General features: G+C 41.7%; 1 protein-coding gene across 2 annotated transcripts in view; it reads left to right on the top strand.

Annotated features, from left to right (window-relative positions):
- Positions 1–22,668, top strand: part of ZNF33B (zinc finger protein 33B) — a 32,727-nt gene extending 10,059 nt beyond the window's left edge. Inside the window, exons 1-5 of one of the 2 annotated variants that reach the window (XM_058671365.1) lie at positions 1,496–1,544; positions 1,721–1,763; positions 11,469–11,613; positions 11,817–11,912; positions 18,647–22,668. In XM_058671365.1, the coding sequence (XP_058527348.1) occupies positions 1,498–1,544; positions 1,721–1,763; positions 11,469–11,613; positions 11,817–11,912; positions 18,647–20,724 (2,409 nt within the window). In that variant the 5' untranslated portion in view covers positions 1,496–1,497 and the 3' untranslated portion in view covers positions 20,725–22,668. Of the gene's footprint in view, positions 1–1,495; positions 1,545–1,720; positions 1,764–11,468; positions 11,614–11,816; positions 11,913–18,646 lie in introns of those variants that run through there. The other variant, XM_036495703.2, reaches the window with a different exon arrangement.
- The last annotated feature ends 1,037 nt before the right edge of the window (positions 22,669–23,705 follow it).

Here is a 23,705-nt window from a genome sequence, read left to right as displayed (position 1 = left end):
TTTTTGGGTGAGCGAACAAAGCACTGTATTTTAACATCTATGATCAGTCGAAACATTTATAAACATGACCATAGATTAGATGTCGGGAGTCCTGTTTGCAGGATGCTAGTTTTAACATCACTCCTGCTACAGCCTTCTGTCAGCAGATAAAAGTTACTCCTGTAGAAAGCAAGACAATTCGGTTTTACTGCCCATCCCCGAGGCCAGGCAGCGGGCTGCAGATCTGGCCACGTTGTCCCTCAGGGAGGACCAGCGCCTGATGGGCGGCCTGACCTCCCCCTGTGGTCTGGGGGCTGCCCCTGCAGCGCAGCAGCCAGCGCCCTCTCCAGGTCTGCAAAGTGTGTCAGCTCCCGGACTCCGCCCAAGTTCCCGCGACGTCCTCAGGAGATGCCAACGCCACGGTCTCCCTGGGGTCACCTGACAGGCCACTCGGAGGCCGCAGCCCCCTGCCCGCCTCGCTGGGCCTCACGGGAAACGTAGTTTCTGCGGACCACGCCGGATGACGCGCGGGCTCTGCGCATGCGCCCTTCCACCCGCGGGCCCGCCTCTGCCCCAGGCTGTGCCTCCTGCTTCCCTCCGGCCTCGCCTGGGAAGTGTTTTGCAGCCGCCTCCTGGATAAGGCATTCAGGGGCCGCAAGGACCTGCTGGTGAGGCCTGGACCGTTAGGCGAACGCTGAGAAGGCCCTGGGTGCTAGATGACGGACGGGCGGGAGCAGGCGGGTGGGTGGCGCGGGACAGAAGCCCCGCAGGCTCGGCGGCCGGGCAGCGGGCGGTGAGGCATGGTGGGCTGCGGCAGGCAGGGTGGGCGCAGGCCCGGGCCCCTCGGCTGAGCTGCGGCAGACGGGGTGGGCCTGCGGGCGTGCGGGGCGAGCGGGGTGGGAGAAGGGGTCGCCAGCGGCCGGTGGCTGGATAGCGGCCCGTGTAGGCCCACGCCGTGCCCTCGGTTCTCAGTTGGTACTTTGAGCTTCTCAAGTTTGCACTCCTTAGGATTCACAAGGGTCTCATTTAGTAGCGTGTGTGAGTGTGTGTGAGTGAGTGTGTGAATAGGTGGTACAAAACTTGTATTCCCTACCCCCAAATCAGTACCCTTGATTTCACAGAAGTTGTTTTACAAGGACAATGAGAAACAGCAACGAAGTTAAAGATACTGAAACATTTTTATGCCCCTAAAGCGCTGCTTTTTCTGCCTCTCTGTGGAGTCGCTAACCCAAGATTTAAGTAGCATTGGTAAGAAAGGTGATAACCCTGATTATGTTTTACAATACCAAGTATTGTTTTATAAATACTGTCGTTTTGCATCGTGAGTATCAAAGGAGCTTAACACTATTGCAATCCTTAGGAAGCAAACGTTTGTATTAAGTCCGGGACACGGTTCCATTCGTGCAGTTCCCGAGTTAGAGCCTAGCTGCCCTTCTTCAGATCCAGCTCCCTGCTCCTGTGCCTGGGAAGGTGGTCAGTGATAGCCAAGATGCTTGGGTCCCTTCCACCCCAGCTGGAATGCCTAAACAGATCTTGAAAGAAGCTCTTTGTAGCTCAAAAGCTGGGTAATTATGTTAGTCATACTGTGTGGTCTTACACCCTCCCCCCTGCTCCTTCTGAGGGATGAGGGGATGTTGGTGTTTTCCCACACGGAGCACTTCTGTCTAGTGTGCGGGTGTGTGTATTCAGGCTCAGCCAAAACTTTTGTGACCGCATTTCTCTTCTTCTAATCCAACTATAGCTTCGGAGTTGTCCGTGTTCAAGAACAATACAAAATGGATAAGGTAAGTTTGTTTATTCCCTCAGTGTGTTTTCTAGTGGATTTTGTGAGTATGTAAGAGTCAGTATGTTAAAATGAGAAGTTAATAATAAATCAAACATCCCAAGAAGTTGAAGCAAGTGAGCAACAGCAGGGCCAGCTTGACATGTTGACTTACGGGGAAGGGTCCCTGCCAGCTGTGCCGGATCCCTGCCAGCTGTGCCCTGCAGTTACTTCTGATGTTTCCAGCCGCCAACGCAGAAAGGAAGACACTGAACTTTGGATACAGACAGATTCTTTGGAGACAGACGATTGCTTGCTGCAAGAGGCCTTTTGAAAAAAAATTACGTTATTTTTAGTTAATGGGATGGTAAGATTTCCAAATATTCTGGAAATGAAGATACTTGTCTTTTAAGTGTGGTGTTGTATTTATGAAAGCCAGTCAGGGTTTTTAGAAATGTTAATATTTTAGGGGTTGGTGTTGTGCCGGTATCCATATCCGTGCTGGTTTGTGTCCTGGCTGCTTCACTTCCCATCCAGCTCCCTGGTAAGTGCCTGGGAAAAGCAGTGGAGGACGGCCCAAGTGCTGAGGCTCCTGCCGCTCCATGGGAGATCCAGTGAAGTTCCTTTATCCAGTGTTAGCCCCTGTGGCCATCAGGGGTGTGGACCAGTAGGGGGAGGATGTGTCTCTCTCTCGCTCTCTGTGTCTCCACCTTCTCTGTAACTGATTTTTCAAATAATAATTTTTTAAAAATTAGAATTTAAAAAAAGTTTTCTGATGTGTTTCATAGATTGGGTTTATTTAATTTTTACTACTTTAATTATACATACGTGTGCATTGTGGTGTGACATGCACTTCTGTCAGTGTTGAATCAGGGTAATTAACATTTCGCTGTTTTTTTTTTTTTTTTTTTTTTTTGATGGGAGCCTTTGAAATCTCAAATGCTCAGCGAGTATAGGGCAGTTTTGTGCACTGCTGTGTAATGCAGGGGACTTAACTCCAGTCTGATTGGCATCCATTATTTAACCACTATCTCTTCCAACTCTAGTAGCTAGGGTTCCATGTTTGGATCAGCTTCCTCGTGGGAGGGGAGCACATACAACATTTGTTTTTTTGTGTGTGGTTGGTTTAAGTTACCATAGTGTGCTTCAGGTCCATCCACGTTGCAGATGACAGTGTTTCCTTTTTGATGGCTGAATTATATATATATCTATGTATAACATTTTCTTTATCCATTTATCATTGATTGAATACATATCTTGACCAGTGCTTTGGTGAACATAATTGTGCAAAAAATGTTTTTGATGTAGCAGTTTCAGTTCTTTTGGATGTATCCACATGGTGTTACTGCTAGATCACATAGCAGTTTTGTCTATTTTTTTTTTTTTTGTTAAAGAATCTCCTCACTTTTCTCTAGGTGGCATTACTAAACTATATTCTCACCAGCAGTGTGTAACAATTTCTCTAAGTGCTCCCTAGCATTTGTTACTTTCTTTTTGTTGCTGTTAGACAATCACATAAGGAAGCATTTATTTGAGGTTTAGCAAGAAATCATACAAATAAAATCTACAAGCGCAAATCCACATTGAGTCATAAAACATCGCAAAGGACAAAGCAAATACAAAGAAAACTAATTGGTGGCTATGTACAGTTGGACACATTTGTGCTTTGCACACTAGAAAGTCTTTTAGAAAATGATCATCTTGGATCAATGGAAGACCAATCTTCAGTGTCCTCCTGCAAGATGGGTTTTGTAGACATGGGAAGTTCAATATTTTCTATCTCTTCAAAATCTCCCAAAGTGGCTGGGCTCAGTCCACCCACAAAAACCTTCTTAGGAAATTCTTTCCGTTTTAAAGCTCTGGCCCTTTTTAGATCTGTCAGTTTGCCAGGCAGTTGTGGTCTTTCAGTTTTAAAGCCTTATCAACACAGCAGCATCTTGGAAAAAGTATAACTGCAGTTCCTCTTGATTCTCCAGTGACTGGGTCTGTTTGAATGGTGTAGTCTACAGCTTACCCAAATTGAGATAAGTATTCTGCCAGATCTTTCTTGCTCCTTTACGGCTCAAGCCTCCAATAAACGTTTCACCTGCCGATTCTTGCTTCCTCTGCGGACTCCGCTGTGTTGCTGTGCTTGTTGGCATTCTCCGTGGCTGCGGTTTTTTCCTTTTTTTAGAAATGATCGTTCAGATGATTTATGCATTTCATTACAGGACTGTTTTTTTTTTTCTCTCCCAGTTGGTGAGTTTCTTGGGTCCCTTATGTGTTCTGGATATTACTTTGTTGGATGAGTAGCTTGCAATATTTTCTGACATCCTGTTTTCTCTTCTCTCTGTTGATGGTTTTCTTTGCTTTGCAGAAGCTTCTTAGTTTGATATAATCCTATTTATCTGGTTTTGCAAAGATGCTGAGAACATGTATTATAGAAAGGACAGTCCCTAAATGCTGCGTGCAAAGCTTGATATACATATGTAGAAGAAGGAAATTATAATTCCCAACTCTCATCTTGCACAAAAATCAAAATGTATCAAAGATCTAAATTTTAGTTCTGATGCAGTTAATACCAAAGATATGGAAGAATTCTTTCAAAATATTGGTAGAGGCAAATATTTTTTTGGAGATTTTTTTTTTTGTAAATGTGCTGCTGAAATGAGCACTTTTGGAGATACCTGTTTTGTTTATAATATAGTAACACGTATGATTAACTTTCCAATGACAGCTCTGAAGTGAATGTAGTCTATTATCTCTAGTTTTCCTCTGTGATAGTATGAGATTAAAATATGCCTGAAGTACTCAATTTTCTGATGGTGTTGTTTGATATGGGCATAATGAATGGCCTGAATACCTGTAATAAACTCCACAAATGACTTTATGTTAGCTTTTCTATATATGCATAGCATACATAGGTTATGTATGTGCATAGTGTGTATAGGTCATGCAGGATTATAAATGTAGATAGTGTACATAGGTTACGAAGGGTTAATTAGGTGCATGGTGGACATAGGTTATGTAGGGTTATATAAGTGCATAGTAGGTATAAGATATGATTTATGTAACTGTATAGTGCGTATAGGTTATGCTCAAATGATTCAGTGAATTTTTCTGGTAAATGTCACAACTTCTGAGTCATAATTCATTTTGCTAACATGTTGTCTTGGTCATTTCCTTTTGGTTTTTGGATCTGTCCGGGTAACAGGTAGTGATGACTCTGGTTGCCCTCTTGAGTAACTAGGCCATGATGCTGCTGGCTGTCCTCTCCTGGAAGGTGTCTTTGTCGGCTTCTGGTACCCCTCTTCTGAAGTGTTTCTTGGAATTCCTCTTTATGCCCCATGGTTCAATTCCAAGTTTGCATCCTTTGTCTAGGTATTTTTTCATTTTATCTATTTGCGTATGTGGAAAAGAAATACAGGTAGTGGTATTATACAGTTTATTGTTTTGGGTGACTGTGCAAGTATATGAGTGATCATTTCCCCCCAGTTACCAATAAGTTGCTGACTTTCCACATGTAGTTTGTTTCTTCCAATGCTGTAGGATGTTCCATGATATACTTACAGTCTATTTTAAATACTGTAGTTTGCTGATGGATGTTTTTATTTTTCATCGGATAATTTTGTGGATATCATTGTCATTTCCTCTCTGTGCTCAAATTCAGGTGTGTCTCCTGAATGGGGAGCATTGCAGCAGAATATGCAGCAGTGGCATAGCAGGTTAAGGTGACACACCTGTGGTACCAGCACCCCATATGGGATGTCTTGGCTGCTTCACTTTTAAAAAAGATTTATTTATTTGAAAGGTAGAGTTACAGAGAGGGAGAAACAGATCTTCCTATTGCCAGTTTACTCCCTAAAAGGTTGCATATGACACAGCTGGGCTGGTGTAAAGTCAGGAGCCAAGGGCTTCCTGCATGTCTCCCATGTGGGTACAGGGGCCCAAATACTTGGGCAGTCTTGTACAGTTCCCAGGCCCACTAGCAGGAAGTTGGATTGGAAGTGGAATAGTTGGGACATGAACTGGAGCTAGCTGGAAAATGCTGGAAGTTGAACTACTGGGGGCCAACTTTGCATCTTAACCGGTAGAGCTGCCACCTGCCATGCCAGCATGCCACAAAGGTGCTGAAATGTGTCCTGGCCATTCCAGTTAATGATTCAGCTCCCTGCTAAAACACCTAGGAAAGCAGTTCAAGTTCCAGCTGCTCCATTTTCCATCCAGCTGCCTGCTCTTGGACTGGGAAAGCAGTGGAAGATGGCCCAAATGCTTGGGTCTTTGCCCACATGGGAGAGTTAGAATAAACTCCTGGCTCCTGGTTTTGGTCCAGCCCGATACTGGATATTGCATCCATCTAACTCACTGCCTTAACTTTAGTAAGTCAGCGCAAGAGGGGAAACTCTGAAAGTCTGATTATGGAGCAGGTTTGAGACAGGGCTAGTGAAGGCAGGGCATGCCTGTGTGCCAGGTCTGAGACAGGGCTAGTGAAGGCTGCGCATGTCTGTGTGCCAGGCCCACCCAGTTGCACAGGTGAGACAAAGCAATGCATGAAGCTTCAAATAACTCATGGAGAATGAATATTATGGATAAACCATGTATAGATTTCAATGAATTTTTAAACCAAAACTTGTCATAGTAGTTCTGAACAGGAAGTAGTTTCAGGCACCTGGAAAGGTAAGACAGCAGTTTGAAATGAGCCCAACTGACAGTGTCATAAACTGTTAGAACTGAAGCAAGAATAAGCTTCAGTCATAGTAAAGCTTGGGTGGAAAAACGGCAAATTGATCAGTGCTTTGTGAGTAGTTTATGGGGCTAAAGCCCAGGAGAAGTCAATTGGGATAACTTGTTTTAAAAAGGGAAGAGACGATGTTGATGATGAAGCCCACAGTGGCAGATCATCTACATCAATACACATGAAAAATTATTCTTGTTTGTGCCTTAATTGAAGAGAATCCATGATTAGCAGCAGAAGCAGGAGTCTACACCATAGATACCTCAGTTAACTGAACTTAGCCAATTCTGACTGAAAAACTGAAGTTGAGCAAATCTACTCAGTAGCTGCCAAGACGGTTGAAGATCAGGGCACAGGCGTTTTAAGCCGGTGGCGCCAAAATTCTGAAGCATGGCTTTGCCAGTGTGGTGTGTAGGCAGGGCATAGTCAGAGCTTTGGCCACCGAGAGTTGAAGTGGCCCAATCAAAGCCAAAGCAGACTCGTTAGGAACAAAGTCACTGTCTTTGAGGCATTTAGTTGTTGACCAAAGAATGATACCATCTGCTTCTTTAGGAGTGTGTGTGGAGAAAGCCAAAGCTTTGACAGAAAAAATACCCAGGAAGTTCACCAAAGAGGCCTTCACCATGCCGGTGCACCTGGCTCCATTCTTTTCTTCAGACAAGGTCAACTTGGGGAGAATTTCAGTGGGACATCAGTAGTCATCCAACTTACAGGCCTGATTTGGCTCATTCTTACCTGTTTCTTTCTTTCCTTTTTTTTTTTTCTGACCTGTTTCTTAATCTTAAAAAATAAGTCTTTTTTTTTTTTTAAGACTTATTTTGATTGGAAAGGCAGATTTACAGAGACTCTTCCATATACTAATTCACTCTCCAAATGGGTACAATGACCAGAGCTAAGCTGATCCAAAGTCAGGAACCAGGAGCTTCCTCCAGGTCTCCCACGTGGATGCAGTGTCCCAAAGTTGTGGGCTGTCTTCAACTGCTTTCCTAGGCCACAAGCAGGGAGCTGGATGGGAAGCGGATCAACCCAAACAAACTGGTGCTGAAGGTGGAGGATTAGCCCGTTGAGCCATTGCGTTCTCCCCTTAAAAATGAAAGATCTTAAAAGGACTTTTTCCTTCAGTTCATGTAAAATGGACTGCTTTTCCTGATGCCTTGGAGATGGACTCAGTGGCTGGTAACCAACTTTATGTGCAGAAATAAGGTATATGTTTTTTTTTTTTTTTAATTTTCGCTTTTGAAAATATTACTTGACCATTTCCCCTGATCAGTCCATTTTTTTTTTCAGGTAATATCCTCATGTCCTCTGAAATGTGTGTTTCTGTAGATTTCTTCAGTGTGTTAGTGGCACCTTCTCTTGACTTGTGCCATGGCCTGTGCCTATGGAAAACACGTTAGCATTCGTTAGTCAATGGCTGTACTTCTGTAGTGAAACGCCACGTAGTAGTAATTTTATCCGTTAGATATAACACTCATTCATCTTCGTGTATTTTCATTTTAGCATTTGCAACATATATTCAGATTGCATGGTCCTTAAATGTAAGAAGATATTTATTAATCTTAGCATTTCTTTTTTTTTTAATTTTGATTTTTGATTATGTAGTTTTTCAGGGTGGGAAGGGTCAAGGATCAGGGGAAAGTGGGCAAGACCCTTGTTTATACATTTTCTTTTCTTTCTTCCTGTATCTGGGGAAGGGGAGGACACAATGGGAGAGACTAGACTCAGCCTCCCAACCGACTTAGTACCTGATGTCATTCCAGGTCCCCTCTTGAGGAGCATGTTCTGAGGGTTCAGCTCAAGCGGTTTCGATAGTTCTGAGATCCTGTTGACATCACTGATCCAAGGATGGGGAAATCTTTCCAAGATCAATTTGGCTGCCATAGTCCACTTCAGAGTCTCCATTCACCCAGAAGTTTGCTCTTAAGTTTCCCTGGGGTAGCTGATTAGTTTGTTCTGCCCTCTGTCCTCTGCAAGCCAGTGGGTGCTGCAGCTCAGCCCAACACTGCCCAGCACACAGTTGGTCCTTACATACACCAAGGGGAGCTGACATTCAGTCAGAGTGACCCCCGATAAACCCCACTGTACTGGCCCAAGCTCTTCCAGCATGTGCAGTAGACTGGTCCAGTCTGTCTCATATCTCTTTCAGCTCTTGTATGTATCATTGGACATTGAAGCCTAATTTAACCCAACTGACTCTACCCTCTAGCCTACACTCATGCCAGTGGGTGCCAGAGAGGCCTGCCCTCAGTCCTGGTTTTCATGCTTACTAGTGGGATCTGCAGCCTGTCAGAGAAGTGCTCACAGCTTCCCCAAAGAGCCCATTCCTTATCTGGCTCTTGCACACTATAGGTGGTTCTGTAGTCTAACTCGACAGGACTTGCCCCTGGTTCCAGCACTTGCCAGCTGATGCTGCAACAAAGTCCAGCCCACCTGTTGTTATTCCAGCTCATGCCTGTCCCAGTGGATATAATTGGTTAGCCCAGCCTGGCTCTTCCCCATTACTCCATTCGTATATAGGCCAACAGGTGTTGTATTGCTGCCCCCAGTCTCAGGTCTCACATTCACTAGCAGTGGCCCAGCAATGGAGTCCCCATTACTCTCCTACTGGCCTTGCACACCTCCCCGCATCTCGTGTGTGATACTGGGTGCTGCGGCCCAATCTGGCATGGCCAATGTCACCTCAGCATTCGCCAGCAGGTGCTGCAGCCAGACCCAGCTTGGTCTGCCCCCATTCCAGCTCGTGTTGGTGGGTGCTGCTGCCCAACCCAGCACACTCATCCCCCAGACTCAGGCCTAATGTGAACTGACTGGTGATGTGACCAGAACAAGCATGTACTGCACCAATTCTGGTTCTCAGATCTGCCAGTGGGTGTTATGACTGGCACAGCCTGGCCTTACCCCAGACCTAAGCCACATGTATGCCAGCAGGTAGTGTAGCCTGGTTTGGGCTGGGCTGCTCTTTGCTTTGGTTCTTGTGCTCACCTACAGGGACTGCGCTCTGACAAAGGAGTTCCCCAAGCTCCTTGTTGGGTCTCCTTCCAATGGCAGATCTCACACACATGGGTGGGACCTTGGCCTGGCCTGATTTAACCCATTTCCTGTTCTGGCAGGAACAATAGTCTTGCTCATATGGCCAACACCCAATCTGGTTCTTACTGTTGGATGTTTGAGTGCAGCGACACCTTGTTTACACCCTGCTGCAGCTCTTGTGTGCCAGTGGGAGCTTAAACCTAGCCCAGCCTGTTCTGTATTCTGGCTCTCATGAGCACCAGTGGTTGCTGGAGTCTAGCCCAGTCTGGCAAACCCCAGAGCCAGTCCATACCCATGCCAAGGGACACTGCAGCCATGTCCAGCCCAGACCATCCCTCCCATTCTGGCCCCCATGTTTACCAGTGGGAACCATAACCCAACTGAGGCATCTCCTTAGTTCCCCAGCAGGCCTGCTCCCAGCCACAGATTTTGCTCATGCCAATGGTTGCTCTGACCCAGATTGGCATAGCCCATCTACTGTGTTGACCTTTGCCTTCGGATGCTGCAACCTGGCCTGCCCTGGCCTACCCTCAGTCCCAACTCTTCGTTAGTGAGTGCTAGCGCCTGGCTCTGCCTAGTCCACTCCTATTCCTGACTCATGCAAACCTATAGGTGTGATAGCCTGGCCCAGCATGATCTGCACTCCAGTCTGGCTCCTGCATTTCCAATGAGCTTATTTACCAGCTGAGCCCTGCTTGGTCCACCCCCTTCCAGAACCAACCCACACACTTGCCAGCAGGTGGAGTCACCCTGCCTGGTCTGACCAACACCCAGGTGTGAATCACATGCTCACCAGTGGGAGCTGTGGCCCACCATGGAAGTTTCTCAGGTTTCTCCACCAGACCCATCCCCAGGCTCAAATAGTACATGTGCCAGCGGGGTTTAGGTCCTTACTGATCACAGACTACCCCCTCCATCCTGGCCTGAGTATGAGCAGTGAATGTTGTGGCCGATCCCACTCCACACTGTATTCTTGGGTGTGCTTGCGGATGTTGCAGCTTGGACCAGTGCAGTCTATACCCAACACCAGTACCCATGAGTGTTGGAAGGCTCCATGGTCATGCCTACCTTAGCTTGGTACCACCCCCCAGTTGCCAAGCAAAGCAGCGGAAGTTGTAGATCACAGGGGTGGGTCCACATATTCCCTAGACCCAATTCTCTCACATGCTGGTTAGTGCCATGGCCCAGTCTAACATTTTCCATCCCTGCTCTGACTCACTGATGGGTACTGTGATCTAGTCCTGCCTGGAGGCTCCCAGCCCAGGCTTTAGTGTGCACCAGTGGGTGGTATTTGGCAATGGTCAATCCTAACTACCCCAGCCCTGATCTCCCACAAAGGCTGGCACTTCTGTCTGACCTTTGAGGGTCCTTGTGTTCTCACCTCAAAATCACACCTCTGGGTGGCCATTTGTGCCTGGGTCACCCAACACAAGCTCTACTGGCTGGGACCCCACCCCCAGGATGAACTGACACCTGTGGCTCTGAGCAAATGGCTGCCCAAGCCTCCCACCTGGGCCCTGCTTCCCAGGAGCCAACCCCCTGGGGAGGCCGGCCCCTCTGGCTTCCTGTACCTACCAGGCTTCCCAGGGGTGACTGGTCCCCTGGTTCTGCGCACCTAGCTGGCTGATGGGCCCAAGACTGTGGACTCTGGCCATGCCCATGGGACAAACTGACCCAACAAGCTCTAAGCACATGGCTACCCAAGCCTCTGACCTGAGCCCTGCTGCCTGGGAACCAGCCCCTGGGGGATGCTGTTCCCCAAGCATTTCTTACAACTATAATTGTCGAAGGTACTTGCTAATTCCTTTCTGCATGAATGTGTAATACAGTGATAGAACATTACTATTAGGATTTATCTTTCCTCCCCATAATATGAAGCAAATGAAACATTCTGTAAACCATTTAGGTAATGTGTAAACAATGATCGTTGTTAAGAATTAATTCCATATGCTTTTCCCTGTCTTCCGGTTTTGCATATTTCAGATGGAACACCAATCCAAGGGAGCAGTATCATTTAAGGATGTGATGGTAGTATTTACCCCAGAGGAGTGGCAGCACCTGGATTCCTGTCAGCGGTCTCTGTATAGAGATGTGATGATGGAGATCTACAGCCACCTTGTCTCAGTGGGTAAGTGTAAGTCCAGGGCGTTTGAGGACTGCCTCAGTGATATTGAGCACTGGACTCCGGGAATCTGTATCTGTTGATCAATTACAGGTAGCCAGAAGATATCTGGGTTCACGTCTCCAGTGAGTTCCCCGAGTTCCCTGTTTGTCAGAAGCTGTGAAGTATAGGCTGCCTGGTCCCAGTTCTTAATTGTTTCTGGTTCACAGGGTTTTGTGTTTACAAACCAGAAGTGATCTTCAGGCTGGAGCAGGGTGAAGAGCCATGGACACTGGAGGAAGAATTCTCCAACCAGAGGCTCCCAGGTGAGTTAATGTTCGCTGCACAGATGAACAACTGGGGCCACCCATTGAGTGAATCAGTGGGTGAGAATGTTCTCTATATTTTCTCCCTCCCTGATGCTTTGCCTTTTCACAGAAAGAAATAAAAATTCAAAGAAATATAAATTTCAGGGATTAGTCTTGTGGTGTAGTGGGTAAGGCTTCTACCCAAAATGCTGGCATCCCATACGGGCACTGCTTTTTGAATTTTAAATCCTGACTGCTCCCCTTCTGATCTAGCTCCTTGGGTATACATGTGGGAAAGAATAGCACCCACCTGGGAAGCCTAGAAGAAACTCTTGTCTCCTGGCTTGGTCTTGCCCCAGTCCTTCTAGGGATAAAACAGTGGAGGGAAGATCTCTCTCTATCTCTCTCTCTCCTTCTCTCTTTCTCCTCCTTTCTCTCTCTATCCCCCCTTTCTCTCTGTGTTCATTTGTCTCAATAACTCAAATAAAATAAATCCTTAAAAAGTTACAAATTTGCGATTGGATCAAACAAAGTAAGGTATTTATAGAAAGCTCTGCTGTAACTATCATAGTTATAGTGGTATACAAATAAAAACAAATTAAAAATAACCTTGTTAACATCAGATAAACTTAAGAAACATATTCAACAAAAAGAGGAATATTATCCAGTGGTGATAGGATTAATCTATCAAAAATGTAATGATTCTAAGTGAGTCCTCACTATACTATAGAATCTTAAAATAGACAAAACAAAAGTTACTGGATGGGAAGTGGAGCTGCTGGGACTAGAACCAGCGCCCATATGGGATCCCGGCATGTTCAAGGCGAGGGCCTTAACCATTATGCTATTGAGCTGGCCCCAAAATGTGGTAAATTTTTGAAAAAGTCAGTAATTGGGTATACCACCAGTAATACTGACAAAAATAAATCGATGTCAGGAAAGAGTCAGGGATTATTATTCTCACATTTGTATAGGAATGAGGAATATCTGGCCCATAAAATCATTGAGTCTGACCTGTCAAGGCAACCACAGGCAGCAGTTGAAATTCAGTAAACCTATGTTGATAGTTTTCTGTGGACCATGAATTATGTGATAAATATCTAAGTGGTCCTTGGTAGAAAAAGGTTTCCATGCATCTACATAAGGAAATGTTAACAACTTTATCTCAGTAAATTTGCCAGCATAAAGGAATGGACCACAAATTGCTAAAATTCAGTGGTGGTCATGTAGATAACTTGAAAGGTCCGTAGATTAGATTATCATAGAAAAATCACATGGGTAATTTGAATTTACAAAACTGTACTTTAAAAAATCTCCAAAATAAAAATAAACCCCCAGCATGGAAGAATTATCATCACCACTAGAGTTCCATCAAATGTTTAAAGAATTAATGATTTTTGGGGGGACAGGCATTTGGTGTCTTGAATAGTTTACTTCTTGGGACACCAGCATCCCACATCAGAATTCTGGCTCTGTTTCCAGTTCCATCTTCCTCCTAATGCATACCCTGGGAGGTAAGATGATGGCTCAAGTCGTTAAGTCCATGTCACCCATGTGGAAGATTTGGATTGAGTTGCTGACTCCTGGCTTCCAGTGTCGTAGGCATTTAGGAAATGAACCAGTGGATGGGAGAGACTCTTTCTCTTCCTCAGCCTCTTCACTTCCTTCCTCTCCCTCTATCCTGCTCTCCTTTCACATATGTATTGTTAAAAAGAATTAATTATTTATACAGTGTTCTCACAAAGGATAAGGGGAAACTTTCTGATACGTTTTGTGCTTTCTAATATTGAAACCATGCAGAGAAGTACAAAAATAACTGACTGTAGACATGTATCTCCCGTAAGCTTTGGAGCAAATAGGAAGTATCCATTTATAAAAAAGTGCCCATACTGTGACCAAATGGTATATATTTGAAATAAGGAAGGTTGATGCAACATCCAAAATGCGGTTAATGTAATGCATAGTAAATTAATGAAGAAAAATTACATAATGGCAGTTTGACTAGAACAAAACACTTCAGAATATCCACATAGAATACAAATAAATAATAGAGCAAGCATCCCCAGCTTCTAAAGCCTTCAGTGGTATAAGGCATCTTCAGCTTTCTCTAAAGCTGGGGACATTGCGTTGGATGTTTGCTCCCACCAGTATATACAGTACCCTGCGTTTCTGAATAGTGCTACAAGTTTTATCTGGCACAATATGGCAAGAAAAGGAAATAGAAGATATAGATGCACAGAGGAGAAACAAACTGTTCATAGGTTGGGGTAGTAAACCAGTAGATAGAAAATATTTTTCTGTTTGTATCTTTTCCTTTTATCTGAAAAGAAAATTTAATGAAACATCATCACAGCTGCAAAATTCCTATGGCCTAGTGACAGTGTCGCCATCTCAAGTCCTAGCACAGCACATGCTTGTGGTGCTGGAGGAAACAGGCCTGTGTTACTAGTTGCACAAAAGCATAGCATAACATTTGCTAATGGTAGTAAACAACTGTTTACTAGTTTGTGTATTTGCTATGCTATACTTTCTATTTTTAGTTTAGACTACACTCCTTATATTTACAAAACAAAAACAAAACCCTGTCAATCAGTATGCTGTATTCCGGCAGATAAAGCATGTACTTCACATTTGTGACTGTGCCTCTAGATTGCATAAGGATACTGTGGTCATGCGCGTGGAATCATCTAGGGACGCATCCTTGTAATGTGTTGTTGCTGTTAGGTGGTGCATAATTGCCGGAGTAAAAATGTACAAAAATGTGTAAGGCTCCTGACAGTTACAAAATGCTGATGAGATAATGGATGCTTAAGTGAAGAAAGATAAATGATCTCTTCATAGACTCAAAGACTCTGTAGTCAACATGTCAGTCCTTTCCAAACTGATCTGTTTAATGGCATTCCTGTCAAAATGCCAGCAAGGTGTTTTAGATTTAAATAAGTTTTATTCCACAATTAAGGAAATGTTTAAAGTACTTTTGAAGAGAAATGACTGACTACTATATTCTAAGCAAATATTTAGGAACATGTCAGCTGTGAAAAGACATTAGTTTTTTTCTTCCTTTCCAGTAAATACTTTATTTAGTATTTTTTAGCATGTGGTGAAAGTGAACATCCTTCTCTTTCTACTGTTAGGAGAAAAGCCTTCATCCCCATTGAGTGTGATGGTTACTGTGGCGATTCTTAAGTGCCTGTTCTGTTGAGGAATTTTTCTCTTGTTCCCTGTTTTCTTTAGTGTTTTTTTTTTTTTTTTTTTTTTTTTTTAATGAAATGGGACTGGGTTTTGTCATATCCCTTGAGTTCTGTTTTCTCTTTGTTCTGCTGTAGTGTGTATGGTTGTATTCTGTTGTACTGTGTTATATACACTAACACTATTGGGATAAATCTTACTTTTTCATGGCCTATAATCCTGTTGGATAGGTTTGGTTGTTACTTGTATGGTCATTTGTGTGTGTAGTTTTGATTAGAGGATATTGGTTTGTAGATTTTTTTTTAATTATGATGCCTTTATCTGACTGCTGTGTCAGGATAATAACACTTACTTCCTAGAATTTATTGAGAATTCTTCTCTCTTGTATTCTTGGAAGAATTTGAAATGCATTGGTGTTAATTTTTCCTCAGTAAATGATAGAATTTGCCTGAAGGGTTACCTGTTCCTGTTGAGAAGTTTCCAGTGACTACTCAAGTCAAGCTACAGGGTTTTTGAAATTCTCTTTGTAATTCTAATATACATAGTACAAAAAATATGAATAAAATTGACATTTTGAGGTCAGATTATTGTTTATAGCCCTTGCCAGTATTTTTGAGGTACAGTGTTTTTTAAAACTTGATTGAATTATTTGTTTAGTGGAGGATTGATTAAGCTTGTGACTTGAAATAAACAAAATACCTCATTGTAAAATTCCAAAAAAGGAAAAAAAAAGGTGGAGGAAAGTGGATGAGCAGGAGGGGAACTAGGACGGAAGTGTTATGTTCTTAAATCTGTAAACATGAAACATTAAATTTGTTCTTATTAAAAAAAGTTCAAGTTATAGTAACAGTAAACACATTTTTGCATGTATGCTGGGAAAAAGATATGAAAAGAACTACTAAAAAATGTAAATAATTGCAGAGAAAAATCGAAGACCTAATTAAATGAAAATCTCTAGTTAGGTACCAATGCATTATATTGTTAACATGTTTTTGTCCTTAAAATAACACATAAATTCAGAATTATTTCAACCTTTTTTTTTGTTATAGAGCAGCTAATGATAAGTTTTCCTTGGAAATGTAGAGGAACTAAACTAACGTTGTATGCATAATACTGCCTGATTCCAAGATTCAAGAAGAAACTCCAGTAATGTTTTTGAGACCCAGTACTTTTGTCTATGGGACTTTTTATTCAATTTTAAGACCTAGTAGTTTTATTTAGTTGCTGTTGACAAATCTGGCAAATTTTTCCAGATTCATGGTGGCCACTTTGAATACCTGGATCAGGTCCTATTTTATTTGTGGAGAGTTTCCTTATAATTTTTAATATTAGACTTGATTTTATTTATTCATGTTTAGGATTTTGTGTGTGTGTGTGTGTGTGTTTGTGTTAAATATGATAATTTTATTTAATTGGAATTACAAGAACTTTTTTGCACAATTCTTAATTTTCTTATTTATATTGCCTTCTTATCTTTTTTCATGTCCTAATTCAATGATGTTTATTAAAATTTTAGTCAAGTCTTGTTTCCCTTTGAGCTTTTTTTTTTTAATTAAACGGGATAAAAATATAATATCAGGACTGGGTTGCCTTAGCAACATATGTTTATTTTCTTACAAATCTGTAAGTTTAGACTCCAAGATTAACGTGCTAGCACTGTTGCTTTCTGGTGGGGCCTCTCTGTCTTAAAGAAGATACTTTCTTGTGGTGTCGGATAGAGAGAGAAGAATCTTTTTTTTTCTTTTTTCTTTTTTCTTTTTTTTTCATATTTTATTTATTTTTTTATTAATTACATTGCATTATGTGGCACATTTTTATATGCACTGGGATTCCCCCCACCCCTCTCCAAACCCTCCCCTCACGGTGGATTGCTCCACCTTATTGCATTTCCATAGTTCAAATTCAGTTGACATTCTTTCATTGGAGGTATTTACCAAGCATACAGTCCAGCGTCCTATTGTCCTGGTAAGTTCAATAGTTTCTTGGTGAGACCATCTCTGGTCTGAAGGTGAGCTGGCAGAGTATCATCCCAATCATTAAAAGCCCCAACATAATATTTCCAACCATTTACAACATTATGGCATTAATTAACATGGTATTGATTAACCAATATGTTAATAGGAAAATTCAGGTTCTCAACCACAACCTGTGACTTCTTCATAGACATTTCCATTTTGGTTTATATTCAACCCTGTTCTTTACACCTCAAAATGGCTATAGATCACCATTCAGCTGTCTCATGTCTATTCTAGTTTTAGTATTTAGCAGTTTATGGCATTAAAGCATGGTTTCTCTGAACCTGGCTGTTTTTCGGGTAGTCTAAACTCTAAAACAAGACATATGTCAACAGTTCAGGTGAACATTTTTAGGAGGGGTGTGCAGAGAAATCTTTAATAACCCAGTGAGGCATAACTAGTCTTTGTGTACCACCCAGTGAGTTATAAGTGCATCCCCGATGACCGTTTCCTGTCTGTTTCTAAGCTTTCCTTGTTATTCTCTATTCTAGTTTGTTTGTTTGTTTGTTTTGAGGGGTTTCTGGAGTGATCCTGATGGTCATTACGGGAGAGGGTGGGGACCCAAAGTTGGAAGCAGGCAAGGACCAGAGAAAGCTCCTCTCCCTAGTCCTGAAGGAAGCTTACTGTTTTGAGAGAGGAATCTTTATCTCCTAATGATGTTAGTCTTCTCAGCATTCCATTCTCTAACCCTGATTACTCCCTTAAAGGCCATATCCAATTGGGTACAGTCACATTGGATGTTAAGAGGTATAACATATGAGTTGGATATGGATACAATTTTGTCCATAATGGGTTTCTTGTAACTTAAGTACTATTTTCTAAGATCACTTATTTTCAAAATTTTATCAGTGATGTTGATCAGCTTTTCTCATGTCCTGCATTTCCCAAAGCACTGCCTTCTGCTCTTCCTGGACTCACACATCTTAGTACTTTCCCAGTCAATGCAGCTTTGTCTTTATAGGAGTAGATTTGCTTGTGTTTCATCAGTTTAAGGTCTATTTCCTGTTTTTCTTATGATTCTTGCAGTCTCCAACTGGCTTTCTTCAAAGACATGGGCACTCTATCTTGTATACATGAGTATTTCTTTACTTAGTTGGAAATTTCAAGTTAGTGGGAATCTGTCTCCTAGTTACGATAAGACTGCAGATTTTTAGAAAGTGATGTTATTTGCTCCCATCATATTGATGCTTATAGTCTTACTTTGGAGGATACATAGAGTAATTTAGATTTTAGCATTTATTATTACTCATAACATTTATAAATTGGGAATCAAATATGTATTTTTTTAACATCCAGATTCCTCTTTCTGTTTCATCTGTACCAGGTCTTTATTTCTATTTTTGTGTTATCATTTCAAACCCATGAAATTCTATGATAAGTATATGTGTATCTATGTGTGTGTGTGTGTGTATAAAATTTGGAATTATTTTCATTCCTGAAAATTTGATGAAAAGCCAGTGTCTACATGTAGTACATGTATTTAAATTCTCATTCTCCTAACAAATGAATTAGTATTTGTGTGGTAGAATTAACTTTTCTTATTTCTAGAAATTTGGAAGGCTGATCAACTAAATGGAAGAAGCCAGGAAAACCAGTTGAAACATATTTGGGAAAGTGCATTCCTCAGCAACAAAGGATTGACTAAAGAACAAGATAATGGAACAGAAAAACCATTTAACTTGGGCGTGAATAATTTTCCTTCTAAAAGAATACTTTGTGAACATAACTCAGGTGGAATGAATTTTAGTAACAGTTCAGAACTGGTTATCAGTAAGAAAAGCTATTTAGGAAAAAAGCCTGAGGAACTTAATGCCCGTGGAAAATGTCTGCTCAAAATTGTGCAAGAAAAAACTGAAGCTAAACAGAATAGTGAGCTTTTCAAAAATGGGGCAACTAGCAACCATCATGAGGACCCAACTCAACATGAGAAGATTCAAACTTTTCAACACAGGATACCTCAGGAAACTTGCCTTGGAGAGGAAATAGTCAATACACACAGGAGAGAGATTACAGAAGAAAATGATTGTGAATTACAACAGTGTCAGAAAACTTCGTGCGATAATTCATGTGTGTTGCTGCATCAAGTTCTCCCGTCAAAGGAAAATCACTGTGAACTAAGGAATTGTCAGAAATCCTTAGGTTCAAAGTCTAATCCATTGAAACAAGGGACACAAATGAGACACTGTGAAAATAATGAAAGTGGGAATACTTTCAGAAAGAAGTTGTCTTTCTCACAACTTCGAAGAGTTCGTAAAGGAGAGAAACACTTTGAATGTAACGAGTGTGGGAAAGCTTTCTGGGAGAAGTCCCACCTTACTCGACATCAGAGAATGCACACAGGAGAGAAACCTTTTCAATGTAGTGAATGTGGAAGAGCTTTCTGGGAGAAGTCAAACCTCACTAAACATGTAAGATCACACACAGGGGAGAAACCTTTCAAGTGCAATGAATGTGGGAAAGCCTTTGGCCACAGGTCAGCCCTCACATTACACCAAAGAACACATACTGGGGAGAAGCCCTATCAGTGTAATGTATGTGGGAAGACGTTTTATCAGAAGTCCGACCTTACTAAACATCAGAGAACACACACAGGACTCAAACCCTATGAATGCTATGATTGTGGGAAATCCTTCTGTATGAACTCACACCTTATGGTACATCAGAGAACTCACACGGGTGAGAAACCCTTTGAGTGTCCAGAGTGTGGGAAATCCTTTTGTCAAAAGTCACATCTTACACAGCATCAGAGGACTCACATAGGTGATAAACCCTATGGATGTGATGCTTGTGGGAAAACATTCTATCACAAGTCAGTACTCACTCGCCATCAGATAATTCATACAGGATTGAAACCTTATGAATGTTTTGAATGTGGGAAAACTTTCTGCCTCAAGTCAGACTTGACAGTACATCAGAGAATTCACACAGGTGAGAAACCCTTCGCATGTCCTGAATGTGGGAAATTCTTCAGTCATAAGTCAACCCTCTCTCAACATTATAGGACACACACAGGAGAGAAACCTTATGAATGTCATGAATGTGGAAAAATCTTTTATAATAAATCATACCTAACTAAACATAATAGAACCCATACAGGGGAGAAACCCTATGAATGCACTGAATGTGGGAAAACTTTTTGCCAGAAGTCACAGCTCACTCAACATCAGAGAATTCACATAGGGGAGAAGCCTTATGAATGTAATGAGTGTGGGAAAGCTTTTTGCCATAAGTCAGCTCTAATTGTACACCAGAGAACGCACACACAAGAGAAACCCTATAAATGTAATGACTGTGGAAAATCTTTCTGTGTCAAGTCAGGGCTTATTTTACATCAGAGAAAACACACAGGGGAGAAACCCTATGAATGCAGTGAGTGTGGGAAATCATTTAGTCACAAATCATCCCTCACAGTGCATCACAGGGCTCACACAGGAGAGAAATCTTGTCAGTGTAACGAATGTGGGAAGGTCTTTTACCGTAAGTCAGACCTTGCTAAACATCGGAGATCACACACAGGGGAGAAGCCCTATGAGTGTGACATATGTAGAAAAACTTTCTCTCAAAAATCAAATCTCATTGTTCATCAGAGAACACACACAGGAGAAAAACCCTGTGAGGGAAATTAATGTTAGAAATGCTGTGACCTCCACTTCACGACACAGTATTCACCCACTAGCAGAGGTTCTATTGTGATCTTGAATGTTCACAAACTTTTACCTAAAGGCTGCCATTATTCAACAATGTTGATAGGAGATTAATTCATGTGCAGCTGTTAAGTGACATCCCAATACTGGCGTTGGCTCTTAGAGATTACTGGCACTGGTAAAGGGTTTCAGCAAAAGCTGCAAATTAGATAGTTTCCGCAGTAATATGGGGACAGAGGCGAAAGTGTAAGAAATACAAATGGAAGATTTTTCTTAGAAGTACTAAAATATTACAAGTTTTATGCTATGATTGTTCTGAAATCATCAGAGATTATACATGTACATTTGGAACCATGAAGGTTTAGAAACTTAAAACTATTGAATCATAAGAAGGTGCATTAAGGCTGTGGAGACCGCATGTGCCTGTAATCAAGGTATTTGTGATGATAAACTCTTACATGGCCATCATATATTAAGAAATGGATGATAACCAGATACAGCGTTTAATTCAAAATTTACTGTTTCAGCTATTCACTATAATTACCAGATGTTGCCACTTCTTAATTTGAGTATCCATTAGCACAATTAAGGTTACAGAAAAAAGAAGTCTTTAATCTGTAGCACATCTGTGTTATTCAGCAATGAACATTTATTTATTTAAAAAATTACTTACTTTAAAGATTTACACATAGGGAGAAAGAGGCAAAGATATTCCACACACTGGTTCACTCCCCAAATGGCCACAACAGCTAGAGCTGGATCAGACCAAAGCTGGTACCCTGGAGTTTCTTCAGAATCTCCTACCTGGGTGTGGAGCCCAAGCACTTGGACCTTCTTCTGCTGCTTTCTTGGACACATTAGCAGAGAGCTGGATTGAAAGTGGAGCAACTAAGACTTAAAACAGGTGAGATATGGGATGGCAGCATTGCAGTTGGCAGCTTTACGTGCTGTTCCACAGTGCTGGCTCTGGAATCAAGATTCAACTTTCAGAAGTCCCCTTGTGTCAGTCATGACACTGTCTGTTATCCTGACTCTGGTGGAATAACCCAGGTTAATGGGATCTGATTTATCCATAAACTATTCTGTGCATTGGGAGGAGAAATTCCTAATCCTTGGTGGTCTTTTTTTCTCCTCACCTGAGGTCCATGCCCGGTCATGATGAGTACTCTTTGTAAGCAGCTGCCCCTCCAGGACAAGATTCAGGGAAAAGGTCCACAAATGCACAGTAGATGCTGCTCTGCTTTCTGGTTGCTTTTGATGTCGGAAGAAGGGGGAAGGTGGGGACAGAACCAGAATCATGCTGGGATGGGACTTCTGTTGACAGGTTAAAGACTGTAGACCTTATACACGATCAGATTATATTGATAGGATTATATGATCCAGGATTTTTAGATGGTGGCATGATTGTGGAATGTTTTGTTTTTGGATACTGCAAAAACAAGAGCAGGCCATTTTCAAAGTCAACAGAAAAGTAAGTTAGAAGAAAAATTAGTGAAACAAACAAAAGAAATCAGTAAAACCCAAAGCTGATTATTTGATAAGTTAACAAAATTGATAAATTCTACTTGGGGAAATGAAAAAAAAAGATTGTTTATACGAGTAAGGAAAATCTGTTGCTGTTGATCTCATGGACATTTAAAGGAATGTGAAAAATTATGGACAATTGTGTCCATAAATTGGGTAGCTTAGTCTAAATAAGTAAGTTCCTTTAAGGATGACAGTAGCAGCATTTATAAATCTTAAATATATTAAAGAAATTGTACAACTCATAGAAAACAAAATACCAGGACCAATGTGTACATTGGTGAGTTCTTACCAAACGTTTCAGATAGAAGTGATGCCTGTTTTCTGTGGTATCTTCCAGAAAGTAACTAGCAAAGGGAACACTCCTGATTCCATGAAGCCAGCATTTTTTCTAAAACCAAACCAGCGTTGCAGGTTAGGAAGAAGTCCTCAATGAAATAGAAGCAAAGCCAGTCTAACAATGCTTGAAAACATTATATACTGTGAGAAAGTGGGACTTACTCAAAGCACAGAAGGTTTATTTAACATTTGATAATCAGTGTAACACTATTAGGTCAAAGATGAAATACCGTAATGTCAATAGATGATGAAAAAGCATTTGGTGAAGAGCTAATGTCTGTTCATTGTCAAAACCTCTCAAACTAGGCACACAACATCTTTCTCCACTTGATTAAGAACTGCTGCAAAACTTACAAGCTAAAATTATACTTGAAGTCCAAAATTTGATGCTTTCCTGCTAAGATCAGGAGCAAGCTGAGCTGCCTTCTCTAGTTACTGCTTTGCAGAATCCTTCTGAATATCCCATCTAATGCTGTAAGACAGGTAAAGGAAAAATACATACATTAGCAAAGAAGAAATAAAATTCTATTCATAGATATTGAGATTTCCTGTGTAGTAAATTCTGACAACTAAAACCTGGTAGTAATAAAATTGTAGGATATGACACGAGCTGGCAGGAAATGAACAGGTCAGCCACAAAAAGTCGTGAAGGGTCCTAAATGGCTCGTGTTAGCTGAAAGCCAATCTGCAAAGACTTTTGTCCTATACATGACATTTTAAAAAGGAAAATGGGATGAATTGGTGGAGAGGGGGATCTGAAGGACGTTTAGTCTTTGGGGCATATAGAATGTGGTAGCGTGTCATACGCTTGTCAAAGTGGAGTGAATACTGATGGAAACTTTGGCTCTAGGCAGTCATGACATGTTATCCTACCAAGTGTAGCAAACTAATGCAAGGTGTTAAAGGAAACTGAAGGGATGAAGAGTTATATGAGAATTTTTTTGTACTTTTTGCTGAACCTTTTTGTACCTATATTCTGCTGGGAAAAAAAGTGTATTAAATAAATGAATAAAAAAAACCAAGCAACCCACTCTGTGTGCACACAGTCATATGCATATGTTTGTGTGAGATGGCTTTCTTACATAATTTACAAAAAGGAA

This window comes from Ochotona princeps, chromosome 13 (assembly GCF_030435755.1).
Source record: "Ochotona princeps isolate mOchPri1 chromosome 13, mOchPri1.hap1, whole genome shotgun sequence".
Taxonomy (NCBI): domain Eukaryota; kingdom Metazoa; phylum Chordata; class Mammalia; order Lagomorpha; family Ochotonidae; genus Ochotona; species Ochotona princeps.
Note: the sequence above shows the minus strand (reverse complement) of the source record. Positions and strands in the feature narration are given on the sequence as shown.